Genomic DNA, 21,613 nt, shown 5'->3' with positions numbered 1-21,613 from the left:
AGAACAGTTTGCCTGTTAATAGCTGTGGGCTAGCTGTCACAAATCTTTCACATTCATATGCATGTGTTGGAATTTAGGAGTAATTTCCAGGTGGTTATGTTTGTGATTATTCAAAAAAGAGAATAGCCAGACACCTTGCAACCCCAGAAGCCTCCACTTCTTTACACATGAGCTTTATCCATTGTGCTGTGGACTCTGTTGCTTCTATCCCTGAACTAGTCCAACTTGACCATCTCCCATCCCGTTTTCTATAAGTAATGTAAATTCCTTCAGAACGGCTTACATCTTGCTTCCCCCTACTTGATGTATAAAAACGCTTGTAAAACTCTTAGATGCTACTGGTAGTTTAGACTACATGCCTCAGGACCCGTCTTGCTTTTGCTAGCAATGGTCCAGCCCTTTCTTTTAAAAAAACTTTCAGCTCTGGGAGTTAAAAATTTTGTTGTTTAACACGCCCTCTACCACTGCTGCCAAACAGGGAGCACACAAAAGGGCAGAGGCACAGCTCCAACTAAGGCCCTGGTTTGCTCAGAGCTAGCTCTGGGAGTCCCCTCAGCAGGCAGCTAGGCCCTGCAGGATATAAGGCAGGATCTCTTCCTTTCACAGGTTCCTTGCTTTCTCTTCGGCTGGCTACCGTCTGCAGCCCCACCTCCTCCGGTCAGGCAGCCAATCCCAGTCGGCTCCCTCCTAGTCACAATTCTGTGGTGGATCTTGGAGGCTGCTGGAAATGCTTGAGCTTTGTGCCCAGAGACAGGTAAGGCTCGGGGAGGTGAGTGGAGGTGGCCTGTGACTTTTATAAAACCCTAAAGCAGGAACTTGAAAACGCACGCTGCTTAGGCCGGCGTGGGCCTCTGCCTGGAGTCTCTGGCGCTGCGTCCGCTACCGTCTGGGCAGGGCGGGCCGGGATCGAGAACTGCTTCCACAGGGAAATGCTTTCAGAAGTAAACCCAAGACAAACTATTTAAAAAAGTAAATCTGCATTTCACTTACATGTTTATGGTTTCGGTTCTATGTAGAGGTAACTCTGCTGCTGCACCATTGTATGGCCTAGGAAGTCTAGGGCGTTGTTTTTGAGCGAGTGGTTCTATGGAGGCATTTCCGATTTAGGCTGCGGGCTGAGCCCAGGGAATCTGAGGATATGCCAGGGCATTTTGGAGTTCTCCTTTGGTAAGCGGTCTTGAGCAAGACACTTAATCTCTCTTGGCTGCAGTTATCTCTTTGGAAACTGGAAAATATTACATATTTCATAGATTTGGTTGGGAGTGTTTACATAAACCAAGTGCACTCTAATAAAAACTAAGGCTGAGCTCTCAGCATCAACAGGGTTTTTATACACAGACATTTCAAATTACTGATACCCTGAAATGTTCCACAAAGGGATTAAGGTAGTTTACAGCAAAACCACACAAAATAGTAACAAATAAACATAAAAAAATGTAAGTAGGTATTGGGAGCAGAGACAATATAAGAACAGAAGATGATTGGTTGGGGGGAAAGAAAGTGTATCAGTGCTATCCAATAGAAATTTCTGTGATAATGGAATGGCTTTATATTTAATTAACTTATATTTAAATATCACATCTCTCTAGTGGCAGCCTTATGGGACAGTGCATGTCTATATTGTTTGTAGTCGAGTCTCAAATTTGTCTCTAGGAAGATAAACTTGATCAGCTGCATAGTTCTTATCATTTGAAAGTAAGTCATGCTAGCAACTTCATTCATCCCTCAAATATTAATGGCCTTGAAGGAAGCAAAGCCTTTCCTGATAATCATCTATAAGGAAAATTTCCTATGAGTTTCATTATTAGAGCACCCTGGTATATTGCCAGGTGAATGTCTATTTCAGACAAAATGGAGTTGGGAGGGATGGGGTCAATGATATGGCATAATTTATAACTTTTTGTATTCATACAAATGTTAACTTTACAGAAAAAATCAGAAATATATAGATATTCAAAAAAGAAACTCAAAGACATATTACAATTCATATTTTCATGTATATATTTCTAGGCTTTTGTCCCATGTAATCTTTTCATTTCTCTTGCCAGGCCCTAACTTATAGGAGTGTCTAACCTGCCATCCAGGATGGCTATAAATGCTGTCCAACACAAAATTATTAATTTACTTAAAACATTATGAAATTTTTTTGTGATTACATGTTGCAATGTATTTAATATGTGGCTCAAGACAGCTCTTCCTCTAGTGTTGAGAGACACCAAAATGTTGGACACCCCTACAAAGTATCTAATTTCCTCCATGGAAGTGAAATCCAGTCTGGGGTCTAGAGTCAGTTTACCTTTAACCTGTGACCTTTCAGGCCAGTACCTGGCCTCATCTGAGAATATTTCTCTCTAATTCTTCCCCATACTTCTTCCAGTGGCCTGGCGATGTGACTGTGGGACAATGATTATAGGCATCTGTGAGTATTTTAGAGAGGAAGAAGGCTGTCATGGTTATGGTTCATTCTGCAAGATGAGTAATCCAGGGCTTCTCAACTTTGGCACTATTGATATTTGGGGTGGATAACTCTGTTATGATAGGGCTGTCCTGTGTGTTATAGGATAGTTATCAACCTCCCTTGGCATATTACCCTTTTTAGTGACAATCAGAAATGTCAGTTGAGAGCCACTAGGTTAGTGGAAATCACAAAATTATTACTGGCATGTTATAAAGAAATTGATCTTCCAATTTGCATGTAGGAGAGACTGCAAAAAAGAGGCATCACTTAAGCTGAGGAAAATGTTTACACTTGACCATGAATTTACTGAGATTTTGGTGGGCAGGCGTGTCAGTTAGGATACCAACAGGATGAAGCACAAAAATGAAAAGAATTTTTGTGGGAACGCCTTATAGAAAAGTGGGTAAGATTCAGAAAATCAGCAGGTTATGGTGGGGCACCCAGGGAAGAGCATCACTGAGGAGCTATCCCCACCCTGGGCTGAATGGGAAGGGAAGGGACTGTGGTCCTAGAGCTAGGGGGTAGAAGAGAGGGAATTGGAGCATTAGTAGAGGGGCTGCCTTCCAGGGCTGCTGTGGCATTGGCAGAATGCACCCATTGCCAAAGCAGCAGCCCAGCAGGGTAGGGCAGGCAAGGGAGGGTAAGTACACTGGCCTCTGTCTTTGCCCCGCTTTGCCCACTTATCTATACTGGGCAAACCCAAGTGAAAGAGCCTAGTTTATGCAGCCTGGGGAGATCAACCAGCGTCCTGAGGATGTGGGAGTGGAGTAGATGGAGAACCACTGTCAGCAAGTGATCTTCCTGACTGTGCAAAATGAGGGTTTGGGGCTTTTACTTGTTAAGCAATGCTTTGGCAATACAAGAAATTAAACAAAAAAATGTCTTTGAAAAATGAAGCACATATACTTGTAGGCCCTGCTCTTTTGACCTCTGGTTCTTTTTCTTGCAGCAATGCCAAGTCATACTGTTTTAATTACTGCAGGATTACATTTTTTCAGCTTTATTGAAGTATAATTGACCCCAAAGATTCTAAGATATTTCAAGTGAACAGTGTGGTGATATAGATGGATACATTGCCTGTACCATTGTCAAGGAACTTATCCCTTATGTATTCTTCTAGGAAAGTTACAGTTTCAGATCTTATGTTCAAGTCTTTACATTTTGAATTGATATTTGTGTCTGGTTTAAGATAGCTATCCATGGTCATTCTTTTGCATGTGGCTACTAGTTTTCCAAGCACCGTTTATTGAGAAACTATTCTTTCCTGATTTCATATTCTTGACTCTTTTATGAAAAATTAATTGGCCATATGTGCATATTTGCCTGTGTTTATGCTAATACTATACTGTTTTGATAATTATAACTTTGTAATAGAGGTGGAAATCAGTGATGCTCTGGCTTTGTTCTTCTGTTTCATGGTTGCTTTGGCTATTTGGGGTCTTTTGTGGTTCTATACAAATTTTAGGATTTTTTTTCTATTTCTGAGAAGAATACCGCTGGAATTTTGATAGGGATTGCATTGAATTTGTAGATTGTATTGGGTAGTCTGAACATTTTAACAACATTAACTCTTCCAGTACATGAGCACAGAAAATCTTTTCATTTATTTGTTTTCTTAAATTTCTTTCATCAGTGTCTTACAGTTTTCAACATTGAGACATTTCACCTCTGTGGTTAAACTTATTCCTAAGTACTTGTTTTTGATGATGTTGTAAATGAATTGCTTCCTTAATTTCTCTTTCTGATATTTGGTTTTCAGTGGATACAAATGCAAATGATTTTGTATATTAATTTTATATTCTGCAACTTTTCTGAATTTTTTGATTAATTCTGACAGTATTTTTGTTGTAGAATCTTTAGGGTTTTCTACATATAATATCATCTGCAGATAAGGACAATCTCAATTCTTCCTTTCATATTTAGATACCTTTTATTTCTCTTTCTTGCCTAATTGCTCTATGACTTCCAATATTGTATTGAATGAAAATGGTGCAAGTGGGCATCCTTGTCTTGTTCCTGATTTTAGGGGAAAAGCTTTCAGTATTTCACCATTGAGTATGATGTTAGCTGTGGGCTAGTGTATATGGCTTTTATTATAATGAATAATGAGGCTTATTTTCTCCACTTTGTTGAGAGTTTTTCTTATGAAAGTATATTGAATTTTGTCAAATGCTCTTTCTGCCTCTATAGAGTTTTATCCTTCATTTTGTTAATGTAGTGTATTGCACTGATTCATGTGCAGATATTGAACCATCTTTAGAGCCTGGAATAAATGCCACCTGATTGTGGTATATGATCTTTTTAATGTATTGCTGAATTGGGTTTGCTAATATTTTTGATGATTTGCTCATGTATGTTTATCAGGAATATTGACCTATGTTTCCCCTTCTGTAGTGTCCTCTGGCTTTGGTATCAGGGCAATGCTGAACTCCTAATATGAGATTGCAAGTTTTTTCTCCTGTTCAATTTTTGGGGAGAGTTTGAGAAGGATTGGTATTAATTCTTTCTTAAATGTTTTATAGAATTCACCAGTGAAGCTTTATGATCTTGGATTAGTTTTCTTTGAGAGTTTTTTTTTTTTAAGTTACTAATTCAGTCTCTTTACCAGTATATTAGTCTGTTCAGATTTCCTGTGTCTTCATGATTCAGTCTTGGTAGATTGTCTTTTTCTAGGAATTTGTCCATTTCTTCTAGGTTGTCCAATTTGTTGATATATGTTCATGGAGTCTCTTATGAGCCTTTGTACTTGTGTTCAGTTGTAATATCTCTTATTTTTTAATTCAATTTATTTGAATTTCCTAATTTTTTTTTGAATCTAGCTTAAGGTTTGTCAGCTTTATCTTTTTAAAAAACCTGTTCTTAGGTTTTTAATTCATGATATTTCTTTTTTCTTAATGTAGGCATTTATTGCTTACAAACTTCCCACTAAGACCTGCTTTTGATGCATTTCATAAATTTTGATATGTTGTGTTTTTGTTTGTCATTCTCTCAAAATATTCTTTTCTTTTCTTTCTTGTTTTTAATTTATTTTTCTTTATTTTTATTGTTGACACTATTACAGCTGTCCCTATTACACCCCTTTGCTTGCCTTCACCCAGCTCCCACACCCCTTTCTTTCTGTCCATTACAACATTGTTGTCTGTTTCTATGGGTCATGCATAACAGAGGTCTGTCCAGAAAGTATCCAGTCATGTCCTAAGAATAATAGCTATATGTATTGAAGAAGATACAAGATACAGGAAACATTGTACATAGGACAACAATGCCTCAGTCCCCTTCAAATTAGGCATATTGGGACCTCACACAGTTCTCCCAAGCACCATTAGTTGCCCTGTTTTATTTTCCTGAATCTCATGCTGATCTGAAATCTCTTGCCTTTCCAAGGTGATTTTAGTTTTGGGAAAAGCCAGAAGTTGCAGGGCACCAAATCTGTGCTGTAGAGGGGCAGAGTCACCTGGGTGATTTGATGTTTCTCCAAAAAACTGCAAAGGATGTGATGCCATGGGTGGTGGCTTTGTCATGATGAAGCTGCCAATCACCATTTGCCCATAGCTGTGGCTTTCTGAATCATTTGAATAGTTTCCATGGAGGAATGTTCAAGTTTAACGCAAAATCTGATGCAGATTCGTTGCTCTATTCAGTCATTTTTTATATGCGTTGGCCACTCAGTACACATGCTCTCTCAACAGCATCTACCGCCCCCACCGACTAATACAGTGAAGTCATCATTGTTCACGCATCCACATCCCAGTCCACTCTCCTTGGCTGCCAGATTACGTTACTGTTACACAGACCATTCTTGTTATGTTAACAATGGCAGCACTTTTTCTAGACAGACTTTGTATATGCTCTTTGGCTAATCCTTTCATCTTCTTTCAACCAGTCACCTCTCCCCCTGACTCTAATAGCTGTCAGTCTTTTCTATGTATCCATGCCTCTGTTTCTATTGTGTTCATCAGTTTATTTTATTCATTAGATTCAACTTATAAGTGAGATCATAAGGCATTTGTCTCTCTTGGACTGGTTTATTTCGCTTAGCATAATAATCTCCAGGTCCATATGAGCTGTTGCAAAAGGTAAAAGCTCCTTCTTTTTTATGGCCACGAAGTATTCCATTTTGTAAATGTACCACAGCTTTTTTATCTACTCATCCACTGATTGACACTTTGGCTATTTCCATATCTTGGCTATCGTAAGTAATGCTGTATGAATACAGGGGTGCATATATTCTTTCAAATTGGTGTATTAGGGCATATTCTCAGAAGTAGAATTGCTGGGTTAAAAGGTAGTTCCATTTTTAACTTTTTGAGAAAATGTTTTTGTAGTACCAGTGCTCAGGTTTGTAGATAATGTGCTTTGCATCCCAACACTTAATTGCTACATGTTCTGGGGCCTGCTGCTATCTCTGTGGAAGTGACAGGAAGTGAGCTTTTGGAGGGAGGGAAGGTGGTCATGTTTTTTTTATTGTTTTTCTATCTGGAATTTACAAACAACTGTGGCTGCATCTCTCTGCTTTTTCCCTGACTGGGTTACTGTGTTCAGCTGTAATGCATACTGACGACTCCTTCAGGAATACTCACTAGATCTCTCTACTCCTTTTGGCTAAAGGGAGTGCCAGCAGCAATCTGATTTCTTCCCCTTTCTGAGCTGAGTCCCACAGTGAGTTCTGAGTTGCCTTCCTGGAACCATCTCAGTTCTTTTCCCTTCCCCCTCCCTGGTTTGTTTCCACTTGCCTACCTGTAGATGTTTTCTTTCTTAAAAAATAACTTTTTAATTGAATTTATTGGTGTGACATCGGTTAATGAAATGATATAGTTTTCAAGTGTACAGTTCTATAATATATCGCCTGTACGTTGTATTTGGTGTTCACCACCCAACTTCAAGTCTTCCATCACCATTTATCCTTACTTTACTCTCTTCTACCTTGCCCTACCCCCTTTCATTCTGGTAATACCTATACAGTTGTCTGTGTCTATGAGACCTTTTTTTTTCTTAATCCCTTTAAATGTTTCAGTATGCAGATCTCTCAGATGTGTTTGCACATTGAGTAGGGAATTTTTTTTGAATTATACTTGTTCAGTTATTTTAAACTTCAAAGGGAGAAACCAAGGGGATTGCTCACATTACTATTTCTCTGACATCCAGTAATGGTTTTTTTAACTTTCTAGTGAACCACTGCAGCCTGACCTGGCATTTGTTGTTATGTAGTAATTCAGGAACCAAATCAAGATTTGTCTTTATCTATTTTTTTTGTTTTTGTTTTTGTTTTTTTAGAACAGGCTGATCCTAGAGAGCCATACCATATATTTTTAGATGGGAAGGATTATTAATGGATTCTAACTTCATTTATAAGTTTTATGCTATCATAGCATGGTCCCAGTGGATTTTCTTAACTTGACAAAGATGTTCCAAAATTAATCTGGAGGTCTGAGCAATCAAGAATAGATAAGAATAATGGACAAGTTAATGAGAGAACTTGAACTACAAGATATCAAAACATATACTAAAGCCACAGTCATATAAATAATATATTAGAGCCATGGGAATAGAAGTTGATGACAGAGTAAAGGCAGTGAAAAAAGAATATACATATTCATAAGAATTTATGTATGAGGAATCAAGATGGTGGAGGAGTGAGTGGAAGTCTCACTGACCTCCTCCCAGGAGCAACCTGGACTTACAACTAAACTGTGGAGAAATTACCTGAAACAAACAACTGAACAGTAGCGAGAGAGGAGCCTTTTAACCTTGGACAGACAGAAGAATCAGTTTTAGCACAGCTTAACTGGTAAGGAGTGCGGTAGAGACTCGAGAAGGCGGGCAGGGCACCCATGGGTGAGAGCACCAGAAGGCTATTGAAACAGCCAGTTGGATCCCCCTGAAATGAGTGAGGTCTAAACCATAAGTGGGGCTATCCAGCCTACAGCATCATAGCCCCAAAAGTACACAGCTATCAACCAGCTGCAAAGAGCAGCAATGTTCTCTGCCAGAGACAGGCGGCTGGAGAGGCAAAGAGCCATTTAAAGGGTCAATACATAAATTATTATTTGCAGCCACTTACCCTCGTCTCTGGCAAAGGCGGGGACAGAGTGGGCTGGAGAGGCCTGGGGAGAGACTGGGGAAGGAGGCTTTGGAGAGAGAACTGAGAGAATAGCTGGTGGGATCCTGGTGCTGACTCATCCCCCCACACAGCAACAATCATCTTGCTCAGGCAGACCACTCCACTGAGTGGCAGCAGTGTGAGAGGACCCAATAACCCTGCTCACAGGAGGTACTCTGCCATGCCCTCTGGTGTCTCTTAGCTGGCCTGCTGAGTGCAGAGATTAACAGCTGAAGGAGACAGCCATAGATTGTAGATTCCTGGATGTCTCAAACAGACTGCCTAAGGTCAGACAGGACCAACAGCTGACATCATCACAGGCAGATCCAGAAAGTGAAAAAAAAGCAGTGGTCTCCTACCATAGAAGTTAACACACAAAGTCAGGAAATCAAGACAGATTAACTTAAGAAGCAGAAGCAAAAAAGAATCTAACAAATAATGGGAAGACAAAGAAACACCCCCCAGTTGATGGGAAAGGAGGAATCCCTAGAAAGAGAAATAAATGAAATAGAGGCAAGTAAACTGTCAGATATGGAGTTCAAGACAATGGTTCTAAGTAAGCTCAATAAGCTCAGTGAGCTCAGGGAGAACTACAAAAAGCTACAGGGAAAATACGAGGAACTTACTGCAAACTATGTTAGCTTTAAAAAGGATATTGAAACTATCAATTGGAGACAAGAGGAAATTGGAGACAAGAGGAAATGAAGAATACAATTACGAGCTCAAGAACATAGTAGAAGGAATCAAAAGCAAGCTATATGAAGCTGAGGATCAAATCAGCGAGCCTGGGGATAAGGTAGAAAAAAAGCTCCCCAAAAGAGCAAGAAAATGAAAAAAGACTCAAAAAGAATGAAGAGGCATTGAGGGAAATGCAGGACAACCTGAAATGTAATAATATCCATATACTGGGGATGCCAGAAGAAGAGGAGCAAGGGATAGAGAATCTGTTTGAAAAAGTATTGATGGAAACTTCCCTAATTGGAGGAGAGAAAAAGTCATACAAGTGCAGGAAGCACAGAGGGCACCATTCAAGAGGAACCCAATGAGGCCCACTCGAAGACATATCATCATTAAAATGGCAAATATCAAAGACAAAAGAGAGAATCCTAAAGGAAGCAAGGGAGAATGAGGTAGTAACATACAAGGGATCCCTGATAGGACTAGCAGCTTACTTCTCAACAGAAACACTACAAGTCAGATGGGAATGGCAAGAAATATTCCAAGTAATGAAAAGCAAAGGCCTGCAACCAAGACCGCTCTACCCAGCAAAGCTCTCAAATAAAATGGAAGGCAAAGTAAGGAGTTTCCCAGACAAAAGAAGACTAAAAGAATACACTTCCACCAAACCAGCATTGCAAGATATGCTAAAGGGACTGCTTTAAGAAGATGAAGAAAAAGAGTCTATGAATACCCAGTTCTTTCACAGTCACTAATACTTGATTTTACCAATATTTTTAATACTTATTAATCTGATTGTGACAATGATGTGTTATTTCAATTGTTTATTATTTGTTGAAACTATACCTGTTTTTGTGAATCTTGCCTATTTCTATTATTTTAAAAACATTAAATGACTTTTTTGTATTCTTTATCCATTTTTTATTAAAGGTTTGTTGAATTTTTTTCCCTAAAAAATAAGTAAATAAAACTATTAACCCTTTTTTAGATGTGTTGCAAATACTTTCCTATTCTATTACTTGTCCTTTAACATTTTCATACATACATTACTGTATACTCTTAAATGTTTAATATAGTCATATTGTCAGTATTTTACTTTATAGCTTTTGGGTTTGAATATGTTACTTCAGGGTAAGAAAAATATTATTTTGTATTTTCTTCGGAAACTCCATATATTTTACATATTGACTTTTAACTCACCTGAATAGTTTTTGTATAATGTGTGAAATAGGTCTCTATATTTGTCTTATTTCAAGTAATAGTTGTCCATGCACCTTATTTGTTGAATTATCCTCATTTTCCCCATTGATTTGAAATATCAATTTAATCATATATTACATTGTTAGATATATAGGTTTGTTTCTAGAATGCTCATTTTATTTCCTTGATCTACTTGGTTATTTCAGTGCAGCTATCATGATTACTGAGACCTTATAATGGATTTAAATTTTTTAATATTTTATAATGGATATTGACATTAAAAAAGTAAATAAAATCAAACTGCATTTAAAAAAAATAAAGAAGGAACTCCTACCTTTTGCAATAACATGGATGGAACTGGAGAATATTATGCTAAGTGAAATAAGCCAGTCAGTGAAAGACAAATACCATATGATCTCACCTATAAGTGAAATCTGTTCAACAGAATAAACTAATGAACAAATAAACTACAGGGAAGGAAACATGGAGCAGACTGAAAGTGACCAGAGGGGATGGGGAAAGCGTACAATGGTGGAAAGAAGGAGAAGGGACTAAACAAAGAACATGTATGAATGGCCCATGGACATGGACAACAGAGTGGGAATTGACTGTGGCAGAGGAGGGTTGGGTGGTATAGGTGGAGGGGAACAAAGGGGAAAGAATTGAGACAATTGTAATTGAATAAACATGATTTTTAAAAAAAGATGTACTAATTAAAAAAAGGATTTCATGTATGAATCATTGTAGGGAAAGGATGAAATATTCAATAAATGATTTGGGAACAAGACTATTTGGGGAAAAGTACAGTTAGGGTCTTATGCCATATACCAAAGTACAAGTTAGGTTGATTAAATGTAAAAATGTAAATAAATAAAAAGTGAATAATCTAAAAGTAAATAAAAACGTGCTATAATTTTTTTAAACATAATACTAAAACTCAGAAACTTAGAACCTTTTAATTTTTGACTATTTAAATATTAAAGTCTTGAAATAAACAAACCTCAATTTTTTAATTATAGGATTTGGTCTTACCTCTTTTAGAATATATTGAAATATAGAATAAGGTTATCCCAGGGTTCTGTTCAAACTTTAACTGGTGTTGGAGGACAATAGAGAGATAGGGAGAAAAAGATGTGGATGGGCAGGGAACATGTTGAATGTTAAAACAAGATTTCATTTGCTTTTGGGGTTACTGTAGCCCTTGACAGTGTCATTTTCTTATAAGGGGGATTAAAAAATAATGGAAAGAAAAAGAGCATGGAAAAGATCTGGCCAGAATACTGCAGTTGATTATACTCCCAGGTAGTAGACCACTGATAATACATTAGGATTTCTAGGTAGGATTCTTTCTCATGCATGTTTCTCTCTCCATATTGTTTTTCTTTTTCTTTTTCTTTTATTTTGCTTTCTCCAAATTCTGTGAGAAAGCAGTAAAGTTCTTAAGTAATGTTTTGTAGACTATTTTTCATAGGAAAGCTTTCCTGAAAGTTCTCATTAGAAAGAGAAGGCAAATAATAGTAATGTTTCTGTGAGGACAAAGGATTCAGGGAAATTTAATGACTTCCTCCTCCATGTGGTTTTTTGGGGGCTGGAGACGGAAATAGGAAGCAGCGGAATTGTTAGGTCAGCATTGCATGCATTTGGACTTTTAACAGATGTTGCTAAACTGCCCTCAGTGGAGATGATATCCATCTGTGGACCCACAGTAATGTCAGAGAGTGTGTTCTTCCCCACACTTTGACCAACACACTGTGGCACACATTTTGATCTTTTTCAGCCTGATCAAGCATCTTGATGAAATCTTAATTTGCATTTGGTGATCATGATAAAGTTGAGCATTGTTTCACCTGTTTTAACATTCACCTGGATTTCCTATTCTGGGAATCAGAGAACAGCTTAGAGTTGAAACAGACTTTTGAGGTGACGTCCAACTGCTCAAACGAGGAACCTGTTTGGTCATGGTCATTTGGCTAGTTTTTTAATGAAGCAGGGCCAAACACGCCAGGGTTCTTATTTATTGTAAGAGCTCTCTGGGTGACAGACAGGATCTTTAAAGGTCTCTGTGGCAGACTGGGGTTTATTTCTAGAACTAGAAAGTAGAAATTACTGTTAAATGACATAATGCCTTGACTGTATGGCCAAGTGCTTTTACCCACACTGAACTTCATATTAGGTTTTTTTGCCAGGGTTTCAAGGCTTAGGATTAATGTGTATGAAGTAGCTGACACAAGTAGGGTCACCAATGTTACCACCCTCCTCACATTTGTGTATTTTGTTATCTGATTTGCCTACTCATATATAAGCTCCAAGGGAAACTTACAGCTGTAAAAAGGAAAGAACCCTTACCCTTTGCCACAACATGGATGGACTTGGGGATTATTATGACAAGCAAATAAGCCAGTCAGAGAAAGACAAATACCATATGATCTTACTTATATGTAAAATTTAAGAACAAAGTAAAGTGACAAAGTAGAACAAGAGGCATGGATACATGGACCAGACTGACAAATCTCAGAAGGGAGGGTGGGGTTGGATAAAAGAAGGTGAAGAGATTAGCCAATAATATATATGCATAGGCCATGGGCACAGACAATAGGGTGGTGAAGGCCAGGGGCGGGGTGGGGTGGCAGGGCCTGGGTGGAGGTGGGCAAGTGGTGGGGGAAATGGGGGACAACTATAATAGTGTCAACAACCAAAAAAAAAAAGTAATAAAACATCACACCCCTACTGATTCCCAGAGATCTGAGAAGAAAACTTATCCACTTTATTACTCTCTCCTTTTTAGGGTTTGTCTTCTAGCAACATCCCTCTTCCAGATTTCTAGGAAACATTAAAAAGTTCTAGATTTCAAAAGGAAAGCGTCTGTAGAATGCTGACCAGATTTTGACCCACTCTCAAGTAGGAAGGAGAAATGGGAAGAGAAATGGGCGGGGAAGTACTGAAAACATTATTTTTAGCACACAGCCTAGATGATCACTGCAGGTGTTTTTAGAATTGCCGAGATTCAAGGTTTTTCTTAAATGAGTGTTAACTCGCTATTATTATTCATGTTAATCAACACTATGCTTAACTCTTCCTATATTTTGAATGAGAATAGGTCAAATGCAAAGCTGTGTCCAAGGACAAGGGTTGCCACAACCTCCCCTTCCCAGAGAGACCATGGAAGGCCCTCTGTCCTCTCCTGTAAGCTCTGAGCAGTCATTTTCTTTAGTATCTTTGATATCCCCCCAGGTGGAAGAGCTGAAGAGGTATCTTTAATTGATCCTTTTTCACCTCTGATTACCCACTCACCCTGATATTACCTACCCAGGTCTTAGTTAAAATAAAGTGACAATTCTAACAGTTCTGAAAAATGAAGGAGAAAATTAATTATTAAGGGCCTCTGTTCTACTTTAAGTTCTAGTGTTTTTCCAAGTGTAGCTTTCTGACCCTGTGTACATGACGTCTTGGATGCCTGTTGGAAATACAGTTTCTTAGCACCCCCTCCCCTGTAAACTTCCTGAATCAGAATTTCTGGGGGTAGATCCCTGAAATACCCATTTTCAGCAGGCAGTTTCAGGAGTACACTAAAGTTTGGAGCCACTCTAATTCCTTACTAGTTTCTTCTTTTCCTTCTCTCTTCTGTTTCCCCTTATTGTCCCATTTTCTTTCCACATTCCTGCTTTCCTATTTACTTCCTTTTTCCTCTTCCTTAATGCTAAGGGTTCAGAATAACCTGTTGAACTGTTCTTTTAACGTAATAAATTTAAGTCCCCTGGAAACTCAGCAAGGAGGGAAAAAGAAGTATGTAATACTGCCTTACTTGTCCCCATTAAAGAACTGTATGCACAAAGCTAGCCTCTCTGAGCACCAGCTTTGGGAAGGGCATCATTCTTTCAAGACAGAGAGGTATAACATTCCCAAATAGTCTTTGAGTGTAGGAGATGGACCTTGGGGATTGGAAATGTTTTTTAGCAAATCGTCACTGGTATCATGTGCCAAGGGAGTCAGTCACTACCAGCCTCAGAATCAGACACTGGCCTGGGCTGGAGGGCACAAAGTGGTCAATAGGACAGGAAATACCAGGGGAGGAAGTATGGGTGCCAAGGGGAATGTCTGCATGGAGTATGAGACAGGAGCTACCAGAGTCCTGAACCTCTGCTTTTGTCTTTACAGCCACTGAAAGAAGAGACTAAGATGAGTGCAGAGGTGAGTTCTTTAAAAGTACTAGTTTAAGGAATGCTTTTCTTGCAGTGTTTCTCATCTCTTTTTCTCCTCTCCTACAGTGTCTTCTCTCCTACAGAGCTTTCAGAAACATCAGCACAAACTTGAAAACATTTCCCCTTTAGCCTACCAATATGTACATGGCTCTGGGTGATATAGGAAAAATTAGGCCCCAACCTTCTTATCTGGGTCTTTCCTACTTCACTTAGATTATAATCTGTCTACCATGGTTAAACCTGAAATAACACTCCTGGGCTGGGGATGGCACAGACAGTGGCATGTTGGGGGGCACTGGGCCCAGAACCCTGCTTTTTGTTATTCTGGGGACCCTTCTACTTCATAGAACCTGTCTCTGTATCATATTCTTGGTGCTCTCACTTCCACTGTACCTGTTCCTTAATCCAATGAAATGTCTAGGAGAAAGAGATGGCTTCCTTCAGCTCTTTCGCGAGAGTGTCAGCCTCTATTCTTGAAGCCTCACTAAATGCCTTCTTAGATCTTAGTGGCAAGAATTAGGTCATGTCCCCTTTCCTGGATCAACTATTATTTCAGAGGAGCTTTATTTTGCCAATTGACTTATACTAATCAGGCCCATCCTGCTACAATTTACCCCTCTACCACTGGCTGGATATAGGAAGAAGAAAGGAAGATGGACATGGGGAATGAATGTCCTGGATTCACTCCAAGACATTTCTGGTGAAAGTGCACCCCTCTTTATGCTCTGAGTTGCAAACTCTGCTGCCTCTTCAGACCTTGCACTGCCTTTGTAGTTACCTCCTTTACTAGCTGCATTGTTTACCTCATTTCTGCTAGCTCTTTCTCATTAACATTTCAAAATGCTTTAGTTTTTATTTTCTTCAGAACAAAACAATACATGGCATCTTACCAAGCTTTGTAGTCCTACTTTTCTCACCCCCTTTAGAGGTAGCTTTTTAAAAGAGATGTCTGCAGCTAATTTCTCCTTGCTTCAAATCATTCTTAACCTGCTGCAGTCTGGCTTTGGCCCCTAATAAAATGCATCTTAAATATATATATATATATATATATATATTTTTTTTTTTTTTAAATTTAGTTTTATAATAATATAAATACACATACCTAGTAGAACTTGAAACTGCAACATGGTAAACAAAGGTAAGCTTTCCTACTACCTGATCCCTCCAGGAGCTTACTGTTGTTAACCACTTTCTGGTACTTCTGAACAAATTCTCACGTCTTAGAAGTTCTGAAGAAAGAGTATAAACTTTGCATTAATTTTAAGCTTATACAACCTGGCTCAGTAACAGTTTCATCAATCATCAATTACCCTTTCTGTCCTATAATTTTGACCTTTTCTTCTTTGATATCTTATTCCTCAATATCTTTCAAAAACCTTGGGTCCCCATTTAAATAGTCTCCCTTCTCTTGTGCCTTAAACACTCATTTTTGTGTGTGTATGTCTGTTACCACCTACTCATTTCCCTTTTATATCTAATCCCAATGCAGTCTGACTTGGTTCTCATTGTTCCACTAAAATTTCTCAGTTGAGGGGCACCAGTGGCATCCATATTGCTAAATTTAGTGGAAACCTTTTTCTTGAAGCATTTCACACTATTAACTTCCTGAAAGTGCCCGTGACACCAGGGTTTCTGCTTGTCTCTCTAGTGACTTCTTCTCAAGCTCTCTTTGTTTCCTCTTTTCTCTGCTTCTTAAATGTTTATGTTTCTTAGGATACTTCCCACCCTTCCCACTGTCCTTGGGAACTCAGCTGATCTCACAGCCTTTATTGGTCAGTTGTATCTTTAGGGATATTCCAAATGGATCTGTTTAACCAGGTTTTTCCTCCTAATCTCTAGATCTATACATCTGGAAGCCTGAATTGCTCATCTTCATTTAAAGGTTCTACAGGCTCCCCAACACATTACAACCTAAGCTGGACTTGCTGTTTTACATCTGCCCCAAATATGCTTCTCCTCATGGGGCCGTCACAGAAAAGGGCACCACTGCCCTCTATCTACCTGGCCTAAAAGTCGAATGCCCACCTCACTTCTTTCCCACACTCCATGCTGTAAATCCTGTTATTTCTTTCATTTAATCAGCCACCAGAATTTATGTAACAACACACTGTGCCATACTCCAGATTTGACTTTATGGCTATAATGGTAAAATCTCTCTCTCTTTTTATCTATCTATCATCTATCTACTCTCTATCTATCTACAGATATAGATATATAGATATGTTATTTGTACTCATGGAACTTAATTGAACTAATGAGACCGTATCTTTCAAATATGTCTGTTTCTTATTTTACTTTCTGCTTACTCATTACTTCCCTAATTCTTTTTTTAACTTCCCTAATTCTGTACTTACTTTCTTTTATTTTTCTTACATTCCTCTAAGTCATTCTCTTTCTCTTTTTGAGTACAGAGGAATAGACCTCAGACACAAAGGGTACTCTGCAGCCCCAGTTCAGGACACCTTGTTTTTCTAGGTCTGTGCAAGGCCACTCTCTTATACTTACTTTCTTATTCCTTTCAGTCTCCATCCTCATTATCAGGTTCCAATGACAGCTGTTCTCATGTAGTAAATGTTTACCTTTTTGTTTGCATATATTCATGAAAATATGTTACTGTTTTTATAAATATACTTTTAAAATTTACATACAGTAAAACTAACTTTTTATGATATATAGTTCTGTGAGTGAAAGTACATGCATGGATTTGTGTACTTATCAGTATAACAGAATTCAGATCCTTCCAAACATTCTCTTCTCTTGCCCCTTTGTTGTCACAGCCTCTCTGATCCCTAACCCTTGGCAACCATTGTGTGATATTCTTTAATTTAAATAATTGTAATGTGTTACAGTTTATATATTATTCTATTTAATTTTTCTATTCACTATATTTTTATGACATAACATCGTTAATCTCCTGCACAGTAACCCATGATGTGTGTCCATTTAATCCTAACAAAATGCCTATGAACAAGATGCTATAATTACCTCTGTTTTGTAAAGGAGGAGAATGAGGTTTAAGTAGATTGTCCTAAGTCACAGGACTTTAGGGGTAGAGCATGGAATCAAGTTCTGATGTTTCTGACTTGATGAATGTCTTTTTGGTTGTCTATATTCAGCTGATCCTATTCATCCTCTTAAAATGTCATTTTTTGTTGTATGAAAAGTTTCTTAGAGCTTTCTCTCTGGAGGTAATACCTCTTTGTTGTGAATTCTCATTACCTTTTATCCTTTTTTGTTACCCTCCATTCCCTAACTTTGAGTATAGCTGTCTGTGTGCCTTGTTTATTTTAACATCCCCATGGCGTCTAGCACAATGCCTCACACATAGTTTGTTCTCACTATATATTAGTTGACTAAATGTTAGGATAATTCAGAAGTTGTTTAATGATCCTGTAATGCAACCCAGAGCTTGGGTGGGTCAGTGAAAATCTAGAGAAAGGAAATTGTGAAATTTTCAAGGAAAACTTGAGAGAGGAACAGTGGAGAAGCATCACTAGTCACAACCAGACCTTTGATGTCAGGATGTTTGTCAAATGCATTAGTGCCTCCCAAAATTTCAAGTATTTCAAGCTGGTAGAGTTTGTAGAACACCTCGCCTTTGCCCAGAAGTTCAGAGCACCATCACTCAGGTGGCCACCCAGGTCAGTGTGAGATGGCTAGATAAAATTCCCAGTTTGCAGTTCTTTTTGGAACTGGTCCTTGTTGGGGAGGATGATTCACAGCTCAAGATGTTGGAGTCTTCAGCATAAATGTAATGAAACCTTAATAATAAGGGATTCCCCCAACCTCCCTGACCCTTGTAAGATAAAAGAACAGAAGGACCTGGATTGAGCTTTGGGAAATAAGTACGTCTAGTGGGCAGGATGGAGAAGGAAAATAGTGGAGGGTGAAAAGAAAACCTCACCATGAGGTGACAGAAGACTAGAAAGGAGTGAATTTAAAGAAGGTCCAAGAGGAATGGTGGTGTTAGAGATCCTCTTGGTTTTTCTCCTTAAGACAGCTATAACTCAACAAAGGATTCCCTGATCAACACACAAACATGGCTGAGAGAGCCACACATTGAAATACCTAACAGCTATAACTCAACAAAGGATTCCCTGATCAACACACAAACATGGCTGAGAGAGCCACACATTGAAATACCTAAAGGTTGGCAAGTAGGAACAAGCCAGGGGATGTGAGAAGGGAGAATGAGGAGGGAACCAGACTCTGTCCCGCAGAGTATGCTCTAAGTCGTCACAGATACTTTTCTCAGTCTGCCAGGGAAAGGGGTAGCGAGTCCCTCTGGTGGAGAATGTGCTGAGCCCCTGTGTCCAATGGCTTTTATTGAAGGGGTTATCAATGGGGGCTAGGTAGTAGGAATTTACTGGTGATCTCATTACATCAGTATGTTAATGTTTACAGAGAATAGATGATATTTTGGAGAAAACAGATGGCAGGAACACACCAATTTACATGGGTCTGAGACGAGATGTGTAAACATAAGAGTGTAAACATAAGAGCACCAAATGGTTTAGGGTCTGGGTCTGTGAATAAAGTAAATTTCCTTCCCTGCATGAGCTGGTTATGATAGCTTTTGAGGGAAAAACAAAGCATGCTTCAAGGACTTTACTTTTAGGCCTGATTTCCCCCGGGAATCACCCAATCCAGTTTAGGGCTATCTCCAGCATTGTTTCAAGCCTGAGCCAGGTAAGGGAAGCAGAGCCGCCAAGAGATAAGGAGACTTCTTTAACATAGAATGAGGACCCCAGCCATATCAGAGTCTAAGGGTGAGGGTCTTTTGCCTTTTCTCCATGTTGCCCAAGTTCTTCCCTGATACCCATGCAATTGTGCCTGTCTTAGGTTGCCCCTGCCATCGAGGGGTCTTAACCATCATTGATTAATCAGTCATCCTTTGGGTCATATCATCCTTTGATATGAAGGAGGCAGGGGCTGTGCCTCTGCCAGGAGGATAGGTTTTTGTCTCCTCAGTGGCCTATTTTCCCAAGGCCTCTTTGCTTAGCTCCAGCCTTGGGGCCCTCTCACCTTTCAGTGAGGCTACGGTTCCTGAAACCAAGCAGGACGGTTCCCAACAGGAGAAGGGCTGAGACAAACCACGGATGGGGCTGAGGGAGCTCATGGCAGGGCTAAGCCCAGAGAGGGGAGGAAACCAGTTGTGGCTGGTGCTTTTTTTGGCTGGGAGGAGCAAAGAGATTTGGTAGGAATTCTTGCAGGGGCATGCAGAGTCAGTTGTGGCTGAGATCAGAGAACTGGACAAGGACAAAGCACAGAGGAAAGGCTGTGGTTGTTGGGAAGCTGGCATTCCAGCCAGAGAAACAAAAACAAAAATCCCTGCCATCTTGTAGCCTCCCAAAGGTCACCTCTCTTTGCCCTTGGTGTTGGATTGTGGAGCACGTTATTTGCAAATCCAAGAACTGGTACTACAGAATCACCTTTTTCCAAGGGCCAAGGGTGTACTCTGTGACTGGTCCTGTGGTCAGGATGCAGGGGGTACCCCTTGGAGGTCTCAGGTCACTATTACCAGGAGGGAAAAACAACAAAAACTGGCTGGTTCCTCCAGCCTATCCCATCCCATACATCATGGCTACACGGACACACTGATGGAGGTGTCTGACTAAAGGAGATAGCTCTGGTATTTCACAGAGCTAAAAAACTTGTGATTTAGTGCCAACTGAAAACCAACTGGAAAATGAGAGAAAGAAAAAGGCCATCAAATACCATAAATAACCAAGGTAGTGAGGCAGTTCAGAAATAAAATGAAAAATCACCAGAAAAGAAAACTTGAAGGAATGGAAATATGTGATAGAGATGATAGAGAATTCAAGATTGCAGACCTGAAAATACTCCACGAGATGCAAGAAAATACACACAGGCAATATAATGTGTTCAGAAAACAGAACAATGAACAAAATGAGTTCTTTGCCAGAGAGATTGAAACTTTAATAAAAGAACCGAATAGAAATTCTGGAAATGAAGAACTTAACAGAAGAGGTCAAGAATGAAGTAGGAAGCATAGGAAAAAGAGCTGACCAGATGGAAGAAAAGATTAGTGATATTTAAGATAGAAGTTTAGAAATGATGCAGAGGGAAGATGAGAGAGACTTGAGCATAAAAAAAGAAAATGAAAAGAACTCTATAAGAACTATCTGATCCATCAGAAAGAGGAATATAAAAATAATAGGCATATGGGAAAAAGGAAGAGAAATAAGGTATGGAGAGCCTATTCAAACAAATGGTTGATGAGAACTTTTCAGACCTATGGAAAGAGCTAGGTCCTCATATCCAAGAAGCAAATGGAACATATAGTTACCTCAATCCAATGAGAACTTTTCCAAGGCATAATGTTTTAAAACTGCCAAAAGTAAATTACACAGAAAGAATTCTCAAATCAGCCAGGGGAAAGAAGAAAGTAATCTATAAAGGAAATCCCATTATGCTGTCATTGGGCTGCTTAGAAGAAACTTTACAAGCCAAAAGAGAATTGAACCAAATGTTCAAACTATGAAGAGAGAGAAATTATAAGCCAAGAATAATATATTCAACAAGTGCCTGGCTCAGTGTCCCAAAGGTCATTGGTTTGATTCCCAATCAGGGCACATGCTTGGGTTGCCAGCCAGGTCCCCAGTTGGAGGCATACGAGAGGCAACCAATCTATGTATCTCTTGCACATCAATGTTTCTCTCCCTCTCTTTCTCCCTTCTCCTCTCTCTAAAAAATAAATAAGTAAAGTCTTAAAAATATATTCAACAAAGTTATTCTGTGGAAATGAAGGAAAAATAAACACTTTTCCAGACATACAGAAGCTGAAGGGATTTACCACCAGAAGACCTTGGGGACAACATGAAGTGTAACAACATCAGCATCATGTCGACACCAGAAGGAGAAGAGATAGAGCAAGTGATCAAGAACCTATTTGAAGAAATAATGACTGAAAACTTTCCTATCTTGGTGAAGGAAAAAGACACACATGTCCAGGAA

The 21,613-nt window shown here is 39.1% G+C and overlaps 1 protein-coding gene across 2 annotated transcripts in view; it reads left to right on the top strand.

The window, feature by feature from the left end:
* The first annotated feature begins 638 nt into the window (after positions 1-638).
* The window catches only part of BLVRA (biliverdin reductase A), an 86,337-nt gene continuing 65,362 nt past the window's right edge, over positions 639-21,613 (top strand). For both annotated transcript variants that reach the window (XM_054564393.1, XM_054564392.1), the window contains exons 1-2: positions 639-754; positions 14,592-14,624. In XM_054564393.1, coding sequence (XP_054420368.1) covers positions 728-754; positions 14,592-14,624 — 60 coding nt within the window. In that variant the 5' untranslated portion in view covers positions 639-727. The remainder of the gene's footprint in view (positions 755-14,591; positions 14,625-21,613) is intronic.

The sequence above is a fragment of the Pteronotus mesoamericanus genome, unplaced genomic scaffold (assembly GCF_021234165.1).
Source record: "Pteronotus mesoamericanus isolate MK-2021 breed Mesoamerican mustached bat unplaced genomic scaffold, CSHL_Meso_final scaffold_85, whole genome shotgun sequence".
Classification (NCBI taxonomy): domain Eukaryota; kingdom Metazoa; phylum Chordata; class Mammalia; order Chiroptera; family Mormoopidae; genus Pteronotus; species Pteronotus mesoamericanus.
This window is presented reverse-complemented; position numbering and strand designations above follow the sequence as displayed.